This window comes from Schistosoma mansoni, chromosome W, assembly GCF_000237925.1.
Source record: "Schistosoma mansoni strain Puerto Rico chromosome W, complete genome".
In the NCBI taxonomy this organism is placed as follows: domain Eukaryota; kingdom Metazoa; phylum Platyhelminthes; class Trematoda; order Strigeidida; family Schistosomatidae; genus Schistosoma; species Schistosoma mansoni.
Window position 1 is genome coordinate 24,159,608 of NC_031502.1, and position 21,602 is coordinate 24,181,209.

Genomic DNA, 21,602 nt, shown 5'->3' on the forward strand with positions numbered 1-21,602 from the left:
AATCGCAACATCATTATAATATCTCAGGACTTTGGAAAATTCGCTTTCTTCACGTACTGGGTTCAACAGTTGAATGTCAGACTGTGTATGCACTTCTGAGGAATCTTTTGGCCGCACAGAAACGCCTTTAAAAAGATTCAAGGTATTCAGTGACAGTCTAGCTATGATCAGTTGGTGATCAAAACTATGAATATCAGTCTGTGCGAAAGAAATGAATTCAATACATCGCATTGCACAATTAAATGCAAAAGCTTTTTAATCTTTGATATAACCACGATAGAGTACTACTCACCCATCAAGTTACAGTTTGATGTTAGATGTTTTGTTTTACTCGCTGGAAATCGGAGGGATTTGAAAGTTCTTTATGTTACTGCGCTAGGTTGTTATGACGTTCTTACCTTGTGGAAATATCAAGAAGTCACGCTCACATAAAATATCATGTGAAGGATCAACATCGGCAAGTTTTAAACAATGTTTTTATTTTCTCTACAAAGGACATCGAGGGCTACAAATTCTCATATGTACGATACATCTGTGTGATTATTGGTTGTGTTCTAAGTGGTGGCCTTCTACGTTTACTGTTTCACTGGTTTCCTCACTGGATGCTATCGTGTACACATAAAAGTTGTGATCTCAGCGAGGCGAACAAAGTCAAGATAAAGGTTGGTGTACATTTATTATCAAAATAATCTCTTAATTTTAAAAGGATGTTTCTGGTATATACATCCATAAAGTCCAATATCCTACGCGAGGAAAGTCAAGGTTAAGTTAACACTCGATTGATATTACTGTTGCAAATTATGGGCTGTGAGATAAGTAAAACCAACCTTTATTCTTTTTTAATCAAGGTCTCAATATGACAGTTCGACAACGGACGCTTTTCTTGAGAACCAGACAAAACGCCCGTATATCATACATAAAAAGCTGAAGTATATCTGGAACTTCGAGTCTGAAAATTTTGAGCTACTACAGTGAGTGCAGTACATTTTTAAACCCTAGTATGTAAATTTTATATTTATAAAGTCACTAGATATTACTTTGTAACTATTTTTCTCAATCAAAGTATTCATAGTGTAAAAATAAAAGTACTGCCAGTGCTTTGTGAGGTAAAATAGCGCTTGACATTTTCCTACATTCATATATGATCTGCAAGTAGTGTAGTATATTTGTGTATCAAAAATACTTTTGTCGCCTCTCCAAACGTTTCGTCTTGTAGTTTTACTAGATGAAGCATATGTTGAACAGGGTACATATTACTACCTGAGAATCATTTTTATTGGCAGATATTCTTAGTTGTTTAGCTTTGATGGAACAATCAGGCCATGAGTGTTTACACTTTTCAATAAACAGACTATAGCTCGTTTTGCTTTATTCAGCTATTTGAATTTTCCTGAGACATTGCTAAAAATTGTCGTTTACTTTTGTTTCAGAAACTGGGATGAACGTCCTTACGATGAAGTATTAAATGCACCCACCCTGACTACGGATCTAATTGAAACTCGTCGAAACTTGTATGGGATTAATAAGATCGATGTCAGTCTTACACCCATAATGAGGCTCGTTTTGAATGGAGTACGTCATTAAGTGTAGTTTGGATTTATATTCTTTTTTGTTTTTATAGTAGATAAAAAACGAGTTATAAGTTTTCTTGAATCTGATCTCAACATAAAATGAATACCTCATGAGGTATGTATGATACCTCATGTACCAAACTCTTTTTTTCCTCTATTATCGTTCATATACCTAGGTTCTTACCTGGAGGTATTGGTGATCCACTGCTACCAGACACGGAAGCCCGTTAAGCGAAAGCTTCTTCTATTCCGTCCTCAACCATTTGAACCATTTGAATTATGTTGACAAAACATCTGTGTATATTTCTAATCTACAAAACACATTTGTAGCTGTTAAAGTATAATAAAAGTCGTCAAGACGTAAATTTTAACTAATAAGCATATGAATACACATCTTTTCAATAACCAACCAGGATGAAAACTAAAATAATACCAAACAAGTCTTATGTTCATGGGGTTGTTCCATACAGCTAATTACATAAGTACATTTTTTGATGCAAGTCGTCATTAAGTATGTACTAGCATCTGTCCATTCATGAACAAACCACAATCGTACACATAAAAGTTAAAAAAACAAATCGAGACGATCTGTTGGTGAGACAAACTGGCAAATTGAGGTCGCTTGCGTACAGTGATTTGCGTACCCAACTCTTGTATGCTCTACAAATATAGTACGCTAGACGGAACTTAAATAGTGTGTACGGTTTTCTAATAGCATAAGCTGGGATTGTCAGCCTTATTTATTTCCAGAACATCTTTGTAAACTCATGATCGTTTACTCCAGTCAAGCTGTTTTATTTTCATTCCAGTGCCTCACTCCGTTTCATTGCTTTCAAGTGTTCAGCTGCGTAATCTGGTTTTGTGTCGAGTACGAAATATATGCAACGTGTATTGCTGTGTTCTCTGTAACATCACTCATTTTTCAGGTTTACGAGCTTCGTAAGGTAAGGAAGTTTGCTCATGTTGCGTTCAATATTTTCACCACAAAAATGCTAAGCTAACCAGATGAAGGTTATATTATTAAAATATGTTTTCACCAATCAAAAAGAACTTAAAATCTTTCAGTGTCCTCATCGTATATTGTTACGACATCATTTATAAGGCGAACAACACACAGGGCTAGCCTGTTAGTTAAAATACATAGAACTCATTTAATAAAAGCAAGTAGTTCCACTTCGTTTGAGATTAGATCTAATTTAGGAAGGTTGATTATAGAATGTGAATACCACAGCTAGACTGGCTGTTACGGTTTTCTATGCTGGGGCTCATTGGTGTACTTTCGATCATTTAGAACACTGAGTTATAACAGATTTTATAGATTTTTGAAAATTTACAAAGCCAAATAATGAAGAATGTAACTGTATATAGATATAAACAGATCAGTAGAAATAATGTAGCGACCCAAATGTAGAACGCCCGTAAACTAAGAGTTAACTGTTTCTGGTCCCTGAGGAGGTGAATACAATTACATTGTAAAAAAGTGACTAGAGGGTAAAAAGATCTTTAATTTCTCTGAGACTTCATAGAAAGACGTTTATTTCACGATACTCATAACCAGCTACTCCTACCTCAACGCACATTAGGTTAGTTTGACGAAGGACCAGAGGGACTAGGCGAAAAGATTGTACTGATTATTAGTATCTGGACTGAGCGGCTCCTATAGTTGCAGACCTGTCGATACAGGGGTTAGAGTACTTGAGTGACCATGTGTAAAAGGTTACAGTATCTCATCTTCACTCATTCTCTGCCTCACTTAATTTTTGACCTTAGTTTATCTGCATGATTCTCATCTTTTATGAAATTAGTTTCCTTTGGACTGAGTTTTTATGTTTTATTTGCTTCTGCAACTAATATTATTTTACTTCCTTTGTTTCTCTCTTCGTTAATTATTATTTATTACTTACTGGTGCTGGGTCTGGCGACGTGGATCAATACATTTTGGTAACAGGTCTTATGCTGTCTAGGACTAACTGCTGAAACATGTACTCAGATCACTAATGTTGTACAGATTTCGCTTGTTTTTGCTTTAGCTGAGTTATTGCACGATAGCTCATATTTCCTGATAAGTTCATTTTCATGGACAGCACATGTATAGCCTAGCTAGAAAATTCTAAAAATATAGTTTCAGGGAACCGATACACCTGCCAAAACGTTTCTTACTAAGTGATGTTGACTGTTGCCATGATCCCGAAAAACTATATATATATATATATATATATATATATATATATATATATATATATATATATATATATATGAAAAAGCTCGGATGTACTTGATGTTTCATTATTTTAGTCCTGTTTTATTGTCATGTGTTCATTTTTAAGGAGATTATGTGGTTGTCTGTTGTGTATTTTTAAAGACTATCAGTGGTTCTTACATTTCATCAGATAAACCAATCTATACGTGAAGTTTAGTTTATGGAATTTCGGGTTCTTCATTTCACATGTAACTTCTGGTAAAAATTAGACCAAAATCAATTCCTTCAAATTCGTAAGCCTTTCATGACAGTTAACCAGTTATATTTATCTTATCATATTTCCATTTTCAATTGTCATTTTCGAGTTGAATCAGATCACTGTATTAGTTTATATAGTACAGTTAACCCGCACTTTAGTTTAAGGCATCTGGAAACTCTCTACCTGTCATTAAGATAGCCTTTACAGCCATATTCCATTCAATTAAACTAGTAATTCATATTGTTATTGACTGTTTGATGGATTTTTACTTGTCAAGATTTTGTATGATACGTAATGGCTCAGAATCCTTAACATTTGCAACACATAATTTTATTGCTTTTTGAATTCATCACGTGCAACAAATTGGTTGTCGGTTTTAGGAGTCAACTAAACAAAACCCAAATAATAAATAAAAATGATTCTTTATGTACATAGTGATCGGTAATACTAGTTAGTTATGTAAATAGTGCATGCTTACTTGGGAAATGTTTCTGTTCATCTTTTAACGTTACAACGGCACAACACCCACTCATCTATGTCAAGTTGCCAAAACTAAGTTCAGATGACAATCATGCCAATTATATTTTTGTAACCCGGGTCGGTACTGACATTCTGATTGATTTATGAAACTTAACACTGGACAGTTAATTTCTGGATGAGAGAGTTGTCACAAAACGTTTCTAATTCAGTGTAAATTTTAGTCAGAACTCTTTTTAAGATTATTGTTTCTGCGCAGTTACACCCAGTGCGAAACATATTCTTATGTCACTGGTTTTGTTTATTATACTCATTAAATGGATTTGTTTAGAATTTACCATCGTTTTATTCTTTATCCAATAACAGAATGAACGCGCTTTAAAAAAAACTGTATGCATTTCATCTAAAGTTAATGTGTGCAGACGTCGTGACGGGGAAGATGGTAAGCTTGAGCGAATTTCAAAATTCTATTTTTGGTATTAAGATTTAAATACATATTTGATGTACTTGTAATCGATTTAGTCTCGCTAAAATTCTTAAGGCACATTATCGGTGTCTTTATGGGATATTCTCCCAATCTAAAGGCAATTTTGGCATTGCATGTGGTAGCTTCGTCAGCACTGCTTGTTCAATATGTTTCCTAGTGTACTGATGGAGACGATAGACTATGTAGTTTATTCCACTGCTAGCCACCATCTGTCTCTGCTTATGATACTTATGACTTAAGGTAATACCAAGGCAGTGCGCATATTTCACAAGATAATGACTATCTGGACTCAGTAGCTAAGTGGATAAAGAAAAAGTTCTAGGCTCAAGTCCGAAGTGAGCATCAGCTCTGTAATGCAGGTATATACGGCTGACGAAACGCGGTTCCTGGATTTCACTACTAACCACCATCCATCTCTGCTTATATTGTAGTTTATCTTGCCATATTCTGTTAACTAGTGTGCGTATTTCGTGCATATACACAAATTAAGGTCGACTATTTAGCCTAATTTAGAATTTACTGATTCTTATACTAGGCAAATTTTAAAAAAGGTTATTTATGATTTTTAAAAATATGTTTCCCTATATTCAGGGAAGTTACGCAAAAGTAATTATACCGTGATTGTACGTTGATTTGCCAATCTTAAAGTTTTTATTGGTTATTTTTAATTCAGAAAACTACTTCAAGTGGCGAAGTGCTTAACTCTAGATTGTTTATTTGTTACAAAGTGCGAGTTGTCCAATACTACTCATTTATCCAGGTAGATAGAAATTGTTACGGATTCCTCAGGTTTAGTGATCAATAATTACATCTTTATTTACTATTTAAAGAATAGTATCTTTCGTTTAGAAATTTAGCTATTAAGAAAGATATGTTTTTTGAGTCTAATGATTACTTTTCACTTTCAGTTAAAATAATTTAATAGATCAGATGAAGTATAGCCATATGTGCTTTCTATGCAGCCATATTGAGTGGTTGCGAATCTAATGTTTAATATGGTTTTATTTCAACAATATGACAACTTAAGCTCTTTTGAACTGTTAAAAAATGTCTCACTCCACTATAAACTGGATGTATAACCTAAATCAACTAGAAAGGAATTCTTTTACAAGTTCTCTTATACTGTAGACCTAGCTAATAAATAGTTTTAGTTTCTATTCAGCTGAACAAATTTCCCTCTTTTAATTCGTATAATTAAGTTTTTTTAGATTAGGTTTAAATATACTGATTTGAAGTTGGGTTCATTAAAGTTGAAATATTCACTCACTTAGCAGTGAATTTGGAAGTAGATGTATGAACTTTCCTGCTTTTGTTTTTTAGACGTTGAATAGTATATAAGGTATTCCATCAACTCACGTTTTTAATCGGTTTGGATTTCAATCGATTCTATTTTAAAGACAAAATTAGATGAAAACGTGATATTTTATTTTTTTTGGCACCAGAAACGAAGTAGTAGTCTTTTCCGACAATATGAAAAATGCTCCATGAATTTTATTTTTACTGAAATACTGTGCACAATTGCAGTTAGATTTTAACCTTAGTCAAGTGAATCACTTCTACAATTTTAGAGGTCACATAGTTTAACCGAATTTTCTATCGATCTCGTTAGCTAAAGAAGTATTCTGTTATGGTATATGTTGTCATTATTATTTGTTATCGTAAGATGTTTGCGGTTCAAAGTATGCTAGTAAATAGCTGTAAATTTGAAGTACATGAAGAGTTGCTTCACAAGTTTAATTAAGGACTGGGAAATTAACATACGTGAGACATTATTTATCACTAACAGTAGTGCCTAAACGAGTTACATTATTGGCTTTAATTACTGTTTAATGTATTTTGTCTTATAAGTTTTCCTTACGAAATTTAAAGGAAAAAAGTAAATTGGAGGACTCTGTAGTAATAAAAAGTTTATTATCTTTCCGTACCCGTTTTTCACTGGGTCTTTGTCATTGATTCCATAATATTCCTGCCGTTACTTAAAACAACCAAAATATATATCTCATGCTGTCAAAGTTTCTTCTTGATCGTCTTATGATCTAGTACAATTCATTCTTTAATAAGCTAACTAGCTTGACTTTCGTCGCTTAACAATTCGGATTAATGGGATCGATGATAAAACCATGGATTTGTGGGCACCAGTTTTTCAATTCTAGTCAAGTCATTTTTATTACTTTTGAGCCCTATGCATTTTAAATGACCATTCCTTAGCTTTCTGAATGGTGCAGATAATTGGTAGATGCTTAGATAACTGAGTTCAGAATTCGATTGCTAGATTTGCATTAGTTTAAGAAGAGAAGTGAGTTTTATTTGATTTTAGAAATATCTGTATATCGAGCTTCATTCCTTAAATGTAGTATCGAAACTGCAAAAAGTGTTTTTATGATTATTTTCAATTATTCGCCTTTGAAATGATTCGATAAGGTACTTCTTATGAGTATTTTGATCATTGTAGGGGTAGTAAAATTAAAAAATCTGGACACCTAAATTATATGTTGAACCTTAAGGTAAATATAAATAATTGTGTTGAAATATTAAAATATTTCACTAACCCCGCAATTGGAGACGTTGATCTACAGTAAAGTTCTCTCCGTGTTCAACAAAAGGCACTATAATTAAAAGCTTACATGATGGAGAGAGTAACAGATAATTCGCCTTACAAAATGTGCATTCAAATTTAATTCCGTATTTATATGTCTTTATCTATGTGTGCGATCAATTATTTAAGGTATACCGCATTTATTTCACTGAAGGAATAGAAGTGGATATCCTTTTACTGGTTTCATAACATTAGCTAATTTGAAAAGCGCCAACTTCCTTAAGCGAAAGCTACCTGTTGTCTTCACTTTGACTCTAGGAAACAACAAGTGCTGATTCAACCAAATAGAGTGTACTATGCAGCTGCTTCCTCCAAACAAGGCTAGGGAAAACGATTTATGTGTATTTTTGTTTTCTAACGATTAGATTTTATGCTTGTCGATTCAACCGAATTGGTGCCAGGAGATTTAATCGCCATTCCCAGTAGTGGATGTTTGATGCAATGTGATGCAGTATTACTGATGGGGAACTGCATTGTGAATGAAAGTAGCTTAACAGGTAGGTCTTAATAAATAGTAATTTTCAAATCTGTTTAAAATTGCCTTGATCTTAAATTCATCATAAAAGTTTAAAATAGTTTTATTCATTTGAGTTCTAGTTTTTTATTTGTAATCTGAAAACGTAGCTTCATCCTTGTTAGTAAAGTGCTACTATAGTGTTCGCAAAAAAATATAGAAGCAGACCAGCATTTCAAGAAGCTTGTTTTCGCAGTTTGTTTGGACATGTACAGAAAACTGTGCCTCTTCGTAGTCTCTACCTTCGCTACCACCGACTGCATTTTGGACAGAGTAGAATGAGTTTTACTGAAAGATATTAACCCTCTAAAAACTAGATGCTCAGATGTAGTAATCGTAGCTGGTAAGTTTAATGCTCGATTGTGTGTTCTTAACAGTATCGAAAAACATTTAGGTAAGTATTACAGTGTCTCAGCTCTGTAAAGAGATAATGCGGACCGGGTGCTTCTACTGTTTAGTTTTAACGGGCACCAACTTTAAACAGAATAAAAGACATTTTCCGACCTGACAACCTCGAAAATGGACTTAGTAATGGACCCAAATAGACCTCATCGCTACTAGTCATTGTTAGACAGAGTCTGTATAAGCCTATCTCTCATCTTGGAGTACATACATAAGCTGTGATCAAACTTGCAAGGGCCTGTTCGCCACAATGCGACTAAACATAGAAGAGCCGCATAAAAATACCCTTGATAATGAAAAAAACGAAATTGTATTACAGTAAAAACTGGAGAAGCAGTTGGCCGATCATCAAAGTAATGTTCATTCCTATGTATTTTGGCTTGATACCTGAACAGTTGTAAGAGCTATGTTGATATCTACCAGTGACATGAACCGAAAGATGAAGGGATATCAGTGGATTTCGGTGGCGTTTGTTGAACTCATAGATGCTCGGAAGCTCGTCTCGTTAGGATCTGAACACGATAAGTAGAGAAGGAAAATAAAATTTAAGTTGACAAAAGGTTTGTGTTTGGTTGTGAGTAGTGGTGGGTAGCGAATTTAGAGAAAATGGAAAAGGCTGTGGCGAAAGGTAGCAGCAGACAACTTTCCAGATTTATCAAAAAACCAACATTCAGAAAGTCAGGTACAGTGAGATTACATCCAATACATATAGGATCATTATCTATTCCCAGTCCAAACTATTAGAATGATGTGCGAAACACGTTAAATAACAGTTTAATTGTTTTCCAGTTACTCACCACTGCAGAACAACCAGGATGGAAGGTTGAAATTAGCGACCCGGCTGTTATTGAAAAAGCAATAGCTAGTCTTAAGCGAACATGAACACCGCGACATGATAGATTAACCTTGAATACTACTACTGCTAAAAATATTCTTGTCTTCTTACTTCTAATCTTTTTGAGTATTCCTTTACAATTTTATCTCACGGTGTCTACATATCTTTGGCAAAATGTTAACAATATTTAAAAATATCAAATCATTTATGTCCACTCTATTGAATGAATATATTGAAATAGTTCATTATACTGAATATCTGTAGAAGAGTGTCACAGGTGGTGATGAGTTAGTTGCCTTCGATATTGTGTTCGTATTTCAGAGTGATCTTCGATCCTTTTTAAGGCTACATAACAAAAATATTCATATGCCGGTTATTCGGTATAGTGTCTCTTTTATGTTCCCTTGTTAGTAGATGCATGAGACATGGTGTGATCTAAATAAAATTCATTTGTCTGCTTGTTTTTAACTTGATAAACCTAGACGTGATGAATTACACAAGTAGCTGACTGCGGATATTTGAGTATTCGTTTACGATCATCTTTTATTATTTGTTTTTCTGCAATAAAATAGGTTTTTAACTTAATTAAAATTTTAGTAGATCAATTGGAAGTGAAGATTTATTCTTACTGGATGACTAATTCACTCTACCTAAATAGATTATTTAGATTAACACACTGATTCTGTCACTAACCAGAATGAATGATTGATTGGAACCTCTGATCATACATTTCTATCAGTTTTGCTTGTCTTAAAATGGTCTCTGGATGATTGATTATCAAACTTATGAGACAAACGTAAACATCAGGTGAATACTGTCGTATTATTAGATTCTTCAAGATTTACATGACTCAGAAGTAACTTGTAAATATACGTAGCGCAGTTGCTTACTTTTAGAAAAGAGTACATTTAAATCACTTTTAACATTACCAGATGATTATGTATTCAAGGTAGTTGTTTTGTTCGTGGTCAGTAGTACGACCAATCAAAATTCATACATTTCTATGTAAGTTATACTGTTGTATTCTAAGTTATTTTTTAATTATCAACTCACTTTTAAGTTCTTATGAATGTCAGTTATATAGGCACAACTTGCACGGTATATGAACATCAAGCCGTCTTGTTTCTGGATGATAATAGAATTATTATAGCGATTTGTTTTTATATACATACCACCGACCACAATAGCATTTGTAAATCTTTAATTTGGGAAACAATGTTGTATGTACACTATTATTAATATACCTGATACAAAAGAATGAGGAATCATTTCCAATAATCTTTTAAATATAAGTTGTGTTTCAGGTTAATTTTCTGGTACTTTTAATAACAATTTGAATCAAATTTGACTCATAATCCTGATAAATTGTATTAGTTTTCTTCTCTTCTTGTGTATTGTAAAATTATGGCCACTTAACTTGTACACATTTGTGCAGAATCTACTTTATTTGATTAAGTTTCATATGGAGGCACGTTGAAATGTTTGTAATTCCAGGGTTTAGGATCCTCTTTATTTGACTGTATATGCAATCTAATGAATGGCTGTTTGTGCAAGTAATTTAGTTGTTTAAAATTATCATGTAATTATTCATAAAAAACATTTGCGTTATTACCTCACCATTTGTATCAGTGAGGATAATAAAAACGCATTCAATGTCTACCATTATAGAGAATTATAGCGAAGAAATAAGAAATATATGTACATAATTAAATTAATTCATTTTAATCACATGGCGTCTCACTAGCTTCAGACATGAAAAGTTATTGGAATTAAAAAATATCATGGCATAGTTGAAATTCATGGTTGTGTTGCAAGGATAAAAGCTAAGCAGGTAATCTGAGAAATAAATCATGGAAAAATGAGTAATAATTTATCTGATATGATGAATAATTCACAGATTTGAAGTCACCGAATAAGCGAAACTAACCAGTTTAACAAACATACAACTGACTACCAAGGTAGCAAAATTTCGCTCACACTCTTTTTCTATTGGTCACTTGAAGCTAATACAAAACTACGAATATGCATCCATCTAATTTTTAATTCACTTCTTTATCGCTCAACGGATGCATGAAATTTAAGCTTTAGTTTGTCGCTCAAGGGAAATAAATCACTTATATGAAGCTTCTTTTAAATTGATCAAATAAAATGTGCTAACTGGTTATCGTAAATATTTTATCGGACATTAGGTGAAAGCCTTCCGATTACAAAAATCCCACTTCCCAATGGACAATATGAAAATACTACGTTTGATTTTCGTTCATGCCCACGACATATTCTCTTCAGTGGCACATCTGTCATTCAGACACGTGGTGATATAAATAAGCGTGTTTTGGCGGTAGTTATCCGAACGGGATTTATGACCACTAAAGGAGAACTTGTGCGATCTATCATGTTTCCGAAACCTATGAAGTTTAAATTTACTCAAGATGCCTATCAATTCTTGGGAGCCCTTTGTGGAGTGGCGCTTGTTGGTCTGTGTGTCTCTGTTTATCTCATGGTAAGTCCAGTCAGTAATAATATTCCCCTCATCGGTTTTATTTATTATTAGTTTGATTCAGAGAATAAGTTAACACAATAAAGTCAATTGGAAAATAATATTCTTAGTAGTAGTTGCCTTTTGATTTGTAGCGTTTCTTGATATTAGGGCCTCTTTCAATTCGTTGGACAGGACTGTACTCTGGGATTGTCTATTGAAGAAGTGTGCCTGAGAAGTTTATCAACATCTTGAAAGCCTTATATACTAACACCTCAGGTAGAGTGAGGGCATACAACCACATCTCTTCATTGTTCCACTCAAAAAGTAGGGTTAGGCAGGGTTGCCTCATCTCACTATTCCTCTTCAACTTTTCTATCGATGACATTCTTGAAACAGCCCTGATGGATGTAGATAATGATGTTATGGATCTGTTGTCTGAAGAAAGACTTTTCATCTTTGAGTATGCGGATTATATTGTCTTACTGTACGATGATATCCAAGCCAAGCAGTCTGCGCTTAATCAGTTGGCAACTAGTATCCTGAGGTATGGTATGCACTTTGCACCTTCGAAGTACGAAGTACTTTTACAGGACTGAAGGGACCCTGATCTTGCACTCACCCTAGGCAGTGAGCAGATAGAAGTAGTCGAGTAAGTGCTGGTGGTGGCGTGGATGGTGAGATCAATTCACGTATAATGAAAGCCAGATTGGTTTATGCTAATCTGGGCCATCTTTGGCGCCTTCATGATGTTAGTATGGCTGTAAAACGTTGGATCTACAACGCGTTGGTGAAAGCAGTCTTGCTCTATGCTTGTGAAACTTAGCTTCTCCGAGTTGAGGATGTTATATGAATCTCTGTGTTTAATCATCCTTGTCTCTGAAGGATTGTCGACATTCAATGGCAACACCATATTAGTAATGCAGAGGTTCGGCATCGTATATTCGGGTACAGCGAAGAAAATTCAATTAGTGTTACTATTTTAAAACATCGACTCTGGTGGCTTGGACATGTTTAACGAGTGTCGTTTCAGTGAATTCCACGACGTGCATTATTTTCTGACGATGGGACCGGTTGGAAAAAGCGTAGCGGTGGTCACTGTACGACATGGTGTCGTAGTATGAAAGAAAACTCAACCGGACTGGGTTCTGTTGGTCCTTCACAACTCTCTGGTTTGGGTCCTAAAGATGGTACAACACAGTGACTTGAGACGTTGTCAGATATGGCTCATAATAGAAGCCAGTGGTAATCCTGCTGTAACTTTCTTTTACTTTCTCCATAAAAACTGAACATAACCTCCTTAACTGAAAAATTTTTTGTGGTTGTACTTTTGCTAACTGAACTGCTTCTCCCATTATTATTATTATTACTTAACTCTCACACACTAATTTCTGTTCGCTTTTGTTCTCCCTTTTCTTATACGCACTTAACATCCTCTATCTTTTCACATTGTCATTGTTGTTGTATAGCGCATATGTATTTGGTAACCCTTTGTACCAATATTTATGCGTTCAAATGAATAAATAATAAATACAATTGGAAAAATCCTATTAATCTTATGAATTGCCAAAATATAATACGCAATACTCTTGAGTGCACTCTGCAAAACCAAGTAATGTGATCCTATATCTTGTTTCACACATATTTATATCAGAATTATAGTCTTAAGTTATGGTTTAACCCATTTACAGAAGACATTTCATAGTTAATTGGTATGAATAAAAAATATCTTTTGAAAAGTAGATTTTAACAGTTGAATTTACGAGTCGATATAAGCTCGACCACCATCGCGAACCTGAAATCACTGGACGGCCGTTCCCTCATAGTATAGACCTCCTCAGCAGTGCGCATCTACGATTCCGCACATGGACCTAGAATCCAGGACCGTCGATCCCTCGCGTGAACGCTTGACCTCCAGACCACTGAGCCGGCATCCAACGATGTTAATGTCTAACTTCAATCGATCTATGATCTTGCGCAACCCTTTGTCCATTGTCTGAGGTGGATAACTCTCTCACACTTGACACGGATTGGTCTCCGCCGGTCACGGCTTTTCACTAGAACTCCAGGGAATTTACTTGGTCTAGCTTAGATCAGGGGATATGTAACTAAAGATTGTACTATGTATTCTAACTACGTTATACTGAAATATATTCCCACTAGTTCTGTAGTTTTTTTCTACGCAATTAACAACAAATATTTGCTTCCGCTAAATGTTACACATACAATTTTTGATACGTTTTGTGTCACGTATATAAGAGAAGCACAGAAACTGTTCTTTACTTGGAAATTGTCAGTTGGATAGATTTTATAGTTGAAAACATGAGTCGATTGAAGCTAGACCACCATGGAAAACTTGGAAGCACTGTACGGCCGTTTCATCCTATTGTGGAACTCCTCAGCAGTGCGCATCCACTATCCCGCCTCGCGTGATTCCAACCTAGGACCTATCAGTCTCGCGTGAGACATATGATTACGTGTACAATGTTTGTTTGGCTTGTGTTTAGTATGTAACACAGTGGATTACTTCACATCTAGTAATTTGCTGTGAGTAACTTTTTAAAAATTAAAGGTTTGATAGCGGTTTCTTTATTAATAGCAGTCAGGTTAGTGTTGAAGTATCCATTTGACTTCCAATGAAGAATATGTGTTTTTATCCGGTATTCTCTTGAATCTGTAACCAAACATTGTAAAATTAGCCCTATAAATATTTCCGAAATTGATTAATTTCAGTTGCAAAATGTTGTATTAGTATACTTATTCCCTTTAGTGTTAAATCTATGTGCCATCATTTGATTTATTGTAAATTTATTGTCATTTAAACACTGGATTTACTAAATAACTCATTATAATTTATCTCTTTTTATAAGCTTCATTTTGTAAACGAATCTTGGTTTTTAAATTTTAAATGTTGATTTCAACTAGTATTGGAATAAGAAGGATTTGTACTACATTATTTTGAGACCATTGGACTTAGTAACGATCGTGATACCACCTATTCTGCCAGTGGCGATGAGTGTTGGAATCGTTTTCGCTCAACGGCGACTTCGTAATCATGGTATTTATTGCATAAATCCAAGTGTTATGAATGTTTGTGGTGTGATTAATCTTACCTGTTTTGATAAGGTTTGTGATGTGTGTTACTTTTTATATTTTTTTAGATATAATGTTTTTAATTTGTTTATCAGATTATTTGTTTTAATGATGAGAGTGTGGTCGATTCTTTTCACGAAGTTATTGGACTATTGTATTAAGATGAAGCAAAAACAAATTACTCAGTAGAAAGTATACGTGCTGGTAATTGGAGATGAGTAATTGCTCTGTATTTTTAACCCAATGGACGTCTACTTTTGCTGCCATGTTTTGTAAAAAAGTGGGAACATGAAGTCTTCAACTTTCGAACAATGAACGAAATAGAGCCTTGCACGTCAGAGATTCAGTTTAATTCATTATATATCCAGAGAGCACTCTGGTATAAATTGGTAAACGAGCAACAAAAATAATAAAAGTAGAATCTTGCTAGCTAACATTTAATGTACAGCATTTCTTACTGACATGTAGAATGAACAAAATGGTGAGAAACATTTAATAACTCATCATAATGAATTCGCATTGAGTGTTGAGCTGTTCATAATCAGCAGAATGAAAAATGGTAAACATGCTTACATTGTTGTCATCAAACTGCAACCATGTCACTAAAGTCTCTAAATTCGTAGAGATTTTGATTGTAATTACTACGTTTGATAACACACTTCTGACAAAGATTTAATGATCTGATATTCTGATGACAAACTTCAGTTTGTTCATCATATGGGTTTTTCACCCAACCACTGGTTTAAACATTGGTTAATGGTAGATCACCGCATCATCGAATGATTTGTCTTCTTTACTTAGATCTTTTGACAAGAATGCAGAAAGTCATGAAGGACATGTGTTTTAACATATCTGTTTGGTAACCTCTTTTCATTATTTGGGAGATCATATGTGTAAAAGAATACTTGAAGTTCACGATGTTGAGACTGGATATGTTGACAGGGGAAAATTCTGACTAAAGGTGTTTGTGAAATGCAAACTCATTCACTTGTTAGTTTCGTTTTAGACTTCGAACGTTTCAATAAAGCACGTGAATTTTACTCAGTGTTCATCTTCGACTTTTCGGAAAGAAATGAAGTCGAAGAGGTGGTAGTTTTCCAAAGGAACTAGTTATATCTTCGAATAGTTTGTTGTTTAATGCTCTTGATTATCTTTTGTTTTGTGATATTAGACTGGTACCCTAACTGAAGATGGGTTAGATCTGTGGGGTGTCGTACCAAACAGAGATGGAATTCTTGGAAAGCCTGAATTCGAGCCATCAAAGTTAGATTATGGACCTTTGATTGAATGTATGGCTACTTGTCATTCCCTGACTCGAATAGATGGCGTCTTATCGGGTGACCCCTTGGATGTGAAAATGTTCCAGTCTACCAAATGGGTAGGTTTTATATTTTCAAGTGGTCAAAATAATTTATACATAAACTTTATATTTTAAAGAGGCAAAGATAACGATGTAATTCACGTTCATTAGGATGATGAGTGATACATGTTTACAATTATTTATGTCAGAAGTGACTACATCTATACTAGTGATCTGATTTCGAGTTCTCATAACTGAACTCCGAACATTACTGAAATTATTCACTCGATGTTATCTAGCTATTGTAGTGTCCCTGTTTTCCTCACCTTATTGTGAACTACAACTGTACTGAGCAAGTCTTTTACTTCTTTCATAATTATGGATAAGCTCACAATAACTGGACTCCATTTGATTACTGTATTTCAATCGTTGGATATGATGGTTTTGCAGGAATTATAATAACTACTTTTTTAGAGTCATTTGTTGTGTTTACGTCTGTCAAGTGCAGCTAACAGGTGGGACATATAATTTCCATAGAAATTTATCTTGAAAGATCAACATTTAAATACAAGTATGTTAGCCAGTGACCTCGATGTTCTATGTAGATGATGGGATGATGTTGGGGACGATTTGGCTGTATCTGTTTACAAATTTATGTCTGTACAGCAATACTAATAATTGTGAGGTACAATTTATTTTCACCCATAAGCCATTCCATAATTACTCCAAGCTTGGTGTTTATAAGGATAATAGCTGGAACAGAATCATAACTTATGAAGTTTATACCGTGGCTTTATTTCGTGGCAAGATTATTATTTGCTTCTTTAATCGTATCTAAAGTTATAATCAAGGTAGTTTCCTGAGTAGACTTTCAGCTTGAAAGCAATACTCTTGGCTCTCTATCTACTCATTTTAGTTAAATTTGAATTGAATAATTATTGAGCAGAACGTGGCAGCTAGGTTCCTAACGAAGATATTTATTACATGATAACACGTAGAAGAAATGACATATTTGTCCAACATTGCATTTTTTGCAACATTTATTTTTATGTTATTGCAAGTAAAATTAATTGTACGCCGTTGCACACTAAACACCGGTAGCGTCACAGTATCTCTTAGTACAGATGGTTGGGATCAGTTGAGCGTTTTACAAGTGGTTTACTTCGCATTTATGTACTAGCTTGTGAGTACAATATGTTAATAGCTGTGGAGACTGAATTAAGTTATGTGGTTGGAATATTACTATTTTGTGAAGTGTTTGTTTGTTACAGTACCCAATGAAATGTCTTTCTAATAGTTTTTTTGTAGCTCTTACAGTTCTCCCAGTGTTATTTGTATACTTTCATAGGAAATGTGGCTTAATATTCTTAATTTTCATCTTTACCTGACTACCGCTAATTTAGTTAACGGTGCATAATTTGGGTCTTCGTCTCACTCTGTTTAAGAGGAAGCAATAGAATGGAGAAAACAGTAGAAAATAGGAACATTTTCTTCAATAAACAGTTGATCTAACGATATTTATATGTTTTTCACTTTTCAGTTGTGTAGGAATTCATATTGTGTGTCCTGACTAGATATTGACCTCTTAACCAAATATTTCTTTCAAAAACTTACATTTTGCCGAAGGGATTAAAAAGGATTTATGAATATTCTTAAATACTCTAGTCACATGTCCTATTGGTTTCACAGAACGTAGACTATATTTTAGCATTTCACCAACTGATTGTGTAAATTGTTCTCTTTTATATTGTGTTTTTTACCTGTGAAGAAGTATGTAAGAAATATATCACATGGAAACGCTACGTAAATCAGGTTTTTGGGAGACCAAACACAAAGTATCAGGTTATAAAAATTTACTTGCGCCTGTTACCCCTCTTTGAGAAGTATAGGCCACCTACAAGCATTCTATATCCAACCCTGTCTTGGGCAATCTTTTCCAGTTGCTATTCACCCTTTTGATGTCTACTTCCAATTCTCGACTTAGTATTTTACTTAGTCTTCCTCTTTTCTGATTCCCTTCCATTTAATATACTGAATAACATAACCTCTTGTCACCTGCACATATTTTGATTTATTTGCTCTCTTTAAATGCCAAAATGTATACTTCGATGCTATTTTTGGAGAATCCTAGATAGTGTTGGCAAATGATATTTGTTATGAATTTTACATGATATTTGGTAAATTAACAACGATGTTTACTATTTCCGAAATCAATTTATTACTTTGCTACCTAAAAATGCTAGCCTAACCTAACTTGCTATTTGTATTACAACGAATATTTTGTAGAATTTCTTAACAAAGATTCTTTAAAGGTGAACAGTTTATTTGTGTTTTTATGACAACTTGTTCCAATACACTATTCACTTATTGATAATATTTTGGCACAATAGAGTTACAACTTGCTGGTCTGCCAGCCTATAAGAGGTGTAGCACATTTTTGCTTCTTTTAACTCGTCTAAAGTGGAGTAATTAGCTTTCATTGTCAAATATTCGATGCAACATAGAAGCTTATTTCTTTGTTGTGAAGTAATGCAATGGTAGGTGTATACTGAAATAATATATACATGTAAACATTTATATCTATTTTAAGTTAGTCAGAAATGCTTATTTTCGGTTTGTTAAGGTTCTATGTCATGGATGATCAACTGGAAATAATCTGCAAAGAGTTTATGGATTTGTTAAGTCTCGTGTATTTCATACACAAATTTTCATCTAATAAATCTAAAAAATCACCTTTTTCAAAGGAAAGTGTATGCACCTGGGGTTAGATTTGACTTACTTATGTGCTCATAGAAGGGACATTGCATTGATGACTTCTTCACAATGTGATAGAGATTAGGAAGGCCTTTAACTGAGCACACGACAGGTAATCTGAAATAAGTCTGTTTGTTAACAATTCCCATCGTTGTTTAGATTAATCATACTGATATTTTGACGTTCTATAATCCACTGAAAACTTTTATAATACAGCATGTATGATCTGAATTTCAAGTCACTAGTTAATTGCGAATGACTGATAAAGTTGTTTTAAGATCGTACTGACCTATGAAACCTAACTGAAAACCTTCGACGCTGACCTAACTGTATCAGAGAAAGTCGGTTATTTTTTCGAATTGCCTCTTTTGCTCTTCTAACAACTGAAATTGTTTGAAATGGGAAAGCATGACTTGACCTTTAATGAGTATTGATTCAAACATCATCTGGGGATCAAGATATATAGATATAGATAAACGAAAGGAGAAAACAGGTTTATTTGATTATGTGTAATAAGTACAACAAATGTTGATTTAAATTACTTCATTAATCCTACTCAGAGTGTCTATTAGACTTTAATGGGAAATTGAACATGTGAAGAATTTGTTTATGGGAAAAAGAGAACATTTTCTGTTAGTGCCCAGTCTCACGTGGAGATTTTCCTTAAAAGCAAGGACGTTCTTATGTGTCAAAATTATATGACTGGTTATTTATTCAGCTCACTTAGCTACTGAATGGATAACGCGATGGCGTTTGAAGCGAACGATACTGGGTTCGAGTCTCAGAGTGAACATCAACTCTGAGATGCAGGTACGTCCAACTGACGTGTTCCAAATAGGACGAAACGCGCGTTCTGAATTTCACTACTAGCGACTATCCATCTTGGCTTATAATGCTTGTGAATTAAGGCAACACGCACAGTATGCACATATGCCAATAAGAGACTGATCAATTGCAGTCCTAAACATCAGTGGGAAGATCCAAGTAAACAATGCCAAGTCAATTTAGTATTTTCATCAGTTTATCAAGATCGGTTTGGATCTCAGTCAACACATCGATCCATAGTCTACTTATGAGTTGTGTATACAGAGTTCCAGACACTTCAGCAACTGTGGATGATCTTAGTATTAATGCACTTGTACATCATTGTGTTTGAAATTTTGATGTGGAAACCATAAAGGAGATTCAACTACCCTAGTATAAACTGGTCTACTGGTATAAGTCCGTCGATTAATGAGGAATTCTCAACAATACTAGATATCCACTGGTGGCCCTAATGGGTTCATGACATGCTAATTTCTTCAAACTAATTCTATTTCATGATATTACTCCCTCATCCGTACAAGTTAACAAAAAGTTGGGAGCAGTAATCATAAAATGGTTGTCTGTATTCTTCCCGTTAATATTAATCTATTCGATTAGTCCTCCTTCACTGTCCAGACGTTCCATGTAGCTATGTTGATTGTTGCTCTGGTTGTCAGAAGGAGCATCGGCCTCGTGATTTCCGAAGAATCTCAGCTTTAACTGTGAGGCGTCATAATACTCCCATCGATTCCCAATTCAGAGTTTTAATGGTTTAATTTATTCATTCTGGTTAGCTTTTTTTAGCAAGGTTGTTTTCTATGGGATGGGGTTGCTGACCCTATACCCAACCATCCTTCTTTACTCGGGCTTTGGAGTGGCAGTAACTGTTGGAGCACTACAGCCGGAGTTAGGTTATAAAATTCTGTGAATATATTCGAGCTGGAGATTTTTCTGGAAGTATCTCTAACACTAATTAGAAAAAATAGCTCCAAAGTCATGAGATTTTTTGTAGCGTTTCAATTGTTTTGTCTTTGTAAACGTGTATAGAATCTTTAGTCTGTTTTTATTTCTTTTAAATAAATATTTCTGTTAGCTAAACTGTAGCGTTATCAATTTAATTCAAATGCACATAAGGCTGTATATTGATTTTTTTCTTTATTTACTGGCACATTATCGATTTTGGTTGGTAGGAATTTATTGAAGTTATTTCGGAAGATCAACATAATTTTGATTTAGTTATATCGGCAATCGTACGTCCCAAAGAAGATGAATATGGAGATATATTTGAAGTACGTTTCAGTTTCAAATAAGATTTTAACTAATATAGTTAAATATTGTTAATCCGTCTTCCCTAATAACAGTTCCTTATAAATTGGTGAAAAAGCCTTACTAATTATCCATTTGGAGCATTTTCCCCACTGCTTTTATTTTCCAGGACCTTCTAAAGCTGGTCTACCGAATCTCTATGTCAGGAGTTTTGTTATGTTGACCTAGTTTTTCACTGTTTACTCAAGAATCAACATGTAGAAGTTCTCTCTTAGGTATTCTTTTGTAAAACTTGCTTTCCACATGTGCTTTCGATGTAGTGATATATAACTTTTTTAAAATTCTCCTCTATTTATCCTTGACAAATTTAAGGTGTCTGTGTATGACATAGAAATAAAGTATGTGTGCTTTAGTCTTAACCGAAGCGTCTAACTATAAAATATGCTGTTAAGTTTGAATAATTGACTAGTCCTCTATGTTTCCTTAAAATGATTTCTATCTACTCACAGGTATTGAATATTCAATTTGCAGGAATGAACAGTTATTCCACCTTCTACCAAAAGTTAGA

At 34.2% G+C, this 21,602-nt stretch overlaps 1 protein-coding gene across 1 annotated transcript; it reads left to right on the forward strand.

Annotated features, from left to right (window-relative positions):
* Window positions 1–602: 602 nt before the first annotated feature.
* On the forward strand, window positions 603–17,627 carry Smp_154360 (putative cation-transporting atpase worm; the record flags this gene model as incomplete). The annotated part of the gene is made up of 9 exons (XM_018789059.1): window positions 603–662; window positions 1,351–1,572; window positions 2,381–2,515; window positions 4,874–4,949; window positions 7,956–8,087; window positions 11,531–11,841; window positions 14,743–14,943; window positions 16,082–16,288; window positions 17,559–17,627. The coding sequence occupies 9 exons, from the start codon at window positions 603–605 to the stop codon at window positions 17,625–17,627; spliced, it is 1,413 nt and encodes a 470-aa protein (XP_018654540.1).
* Between the last annotated feature and the right edge of the window lie 3,975 nt (window positions 17,628–21,602).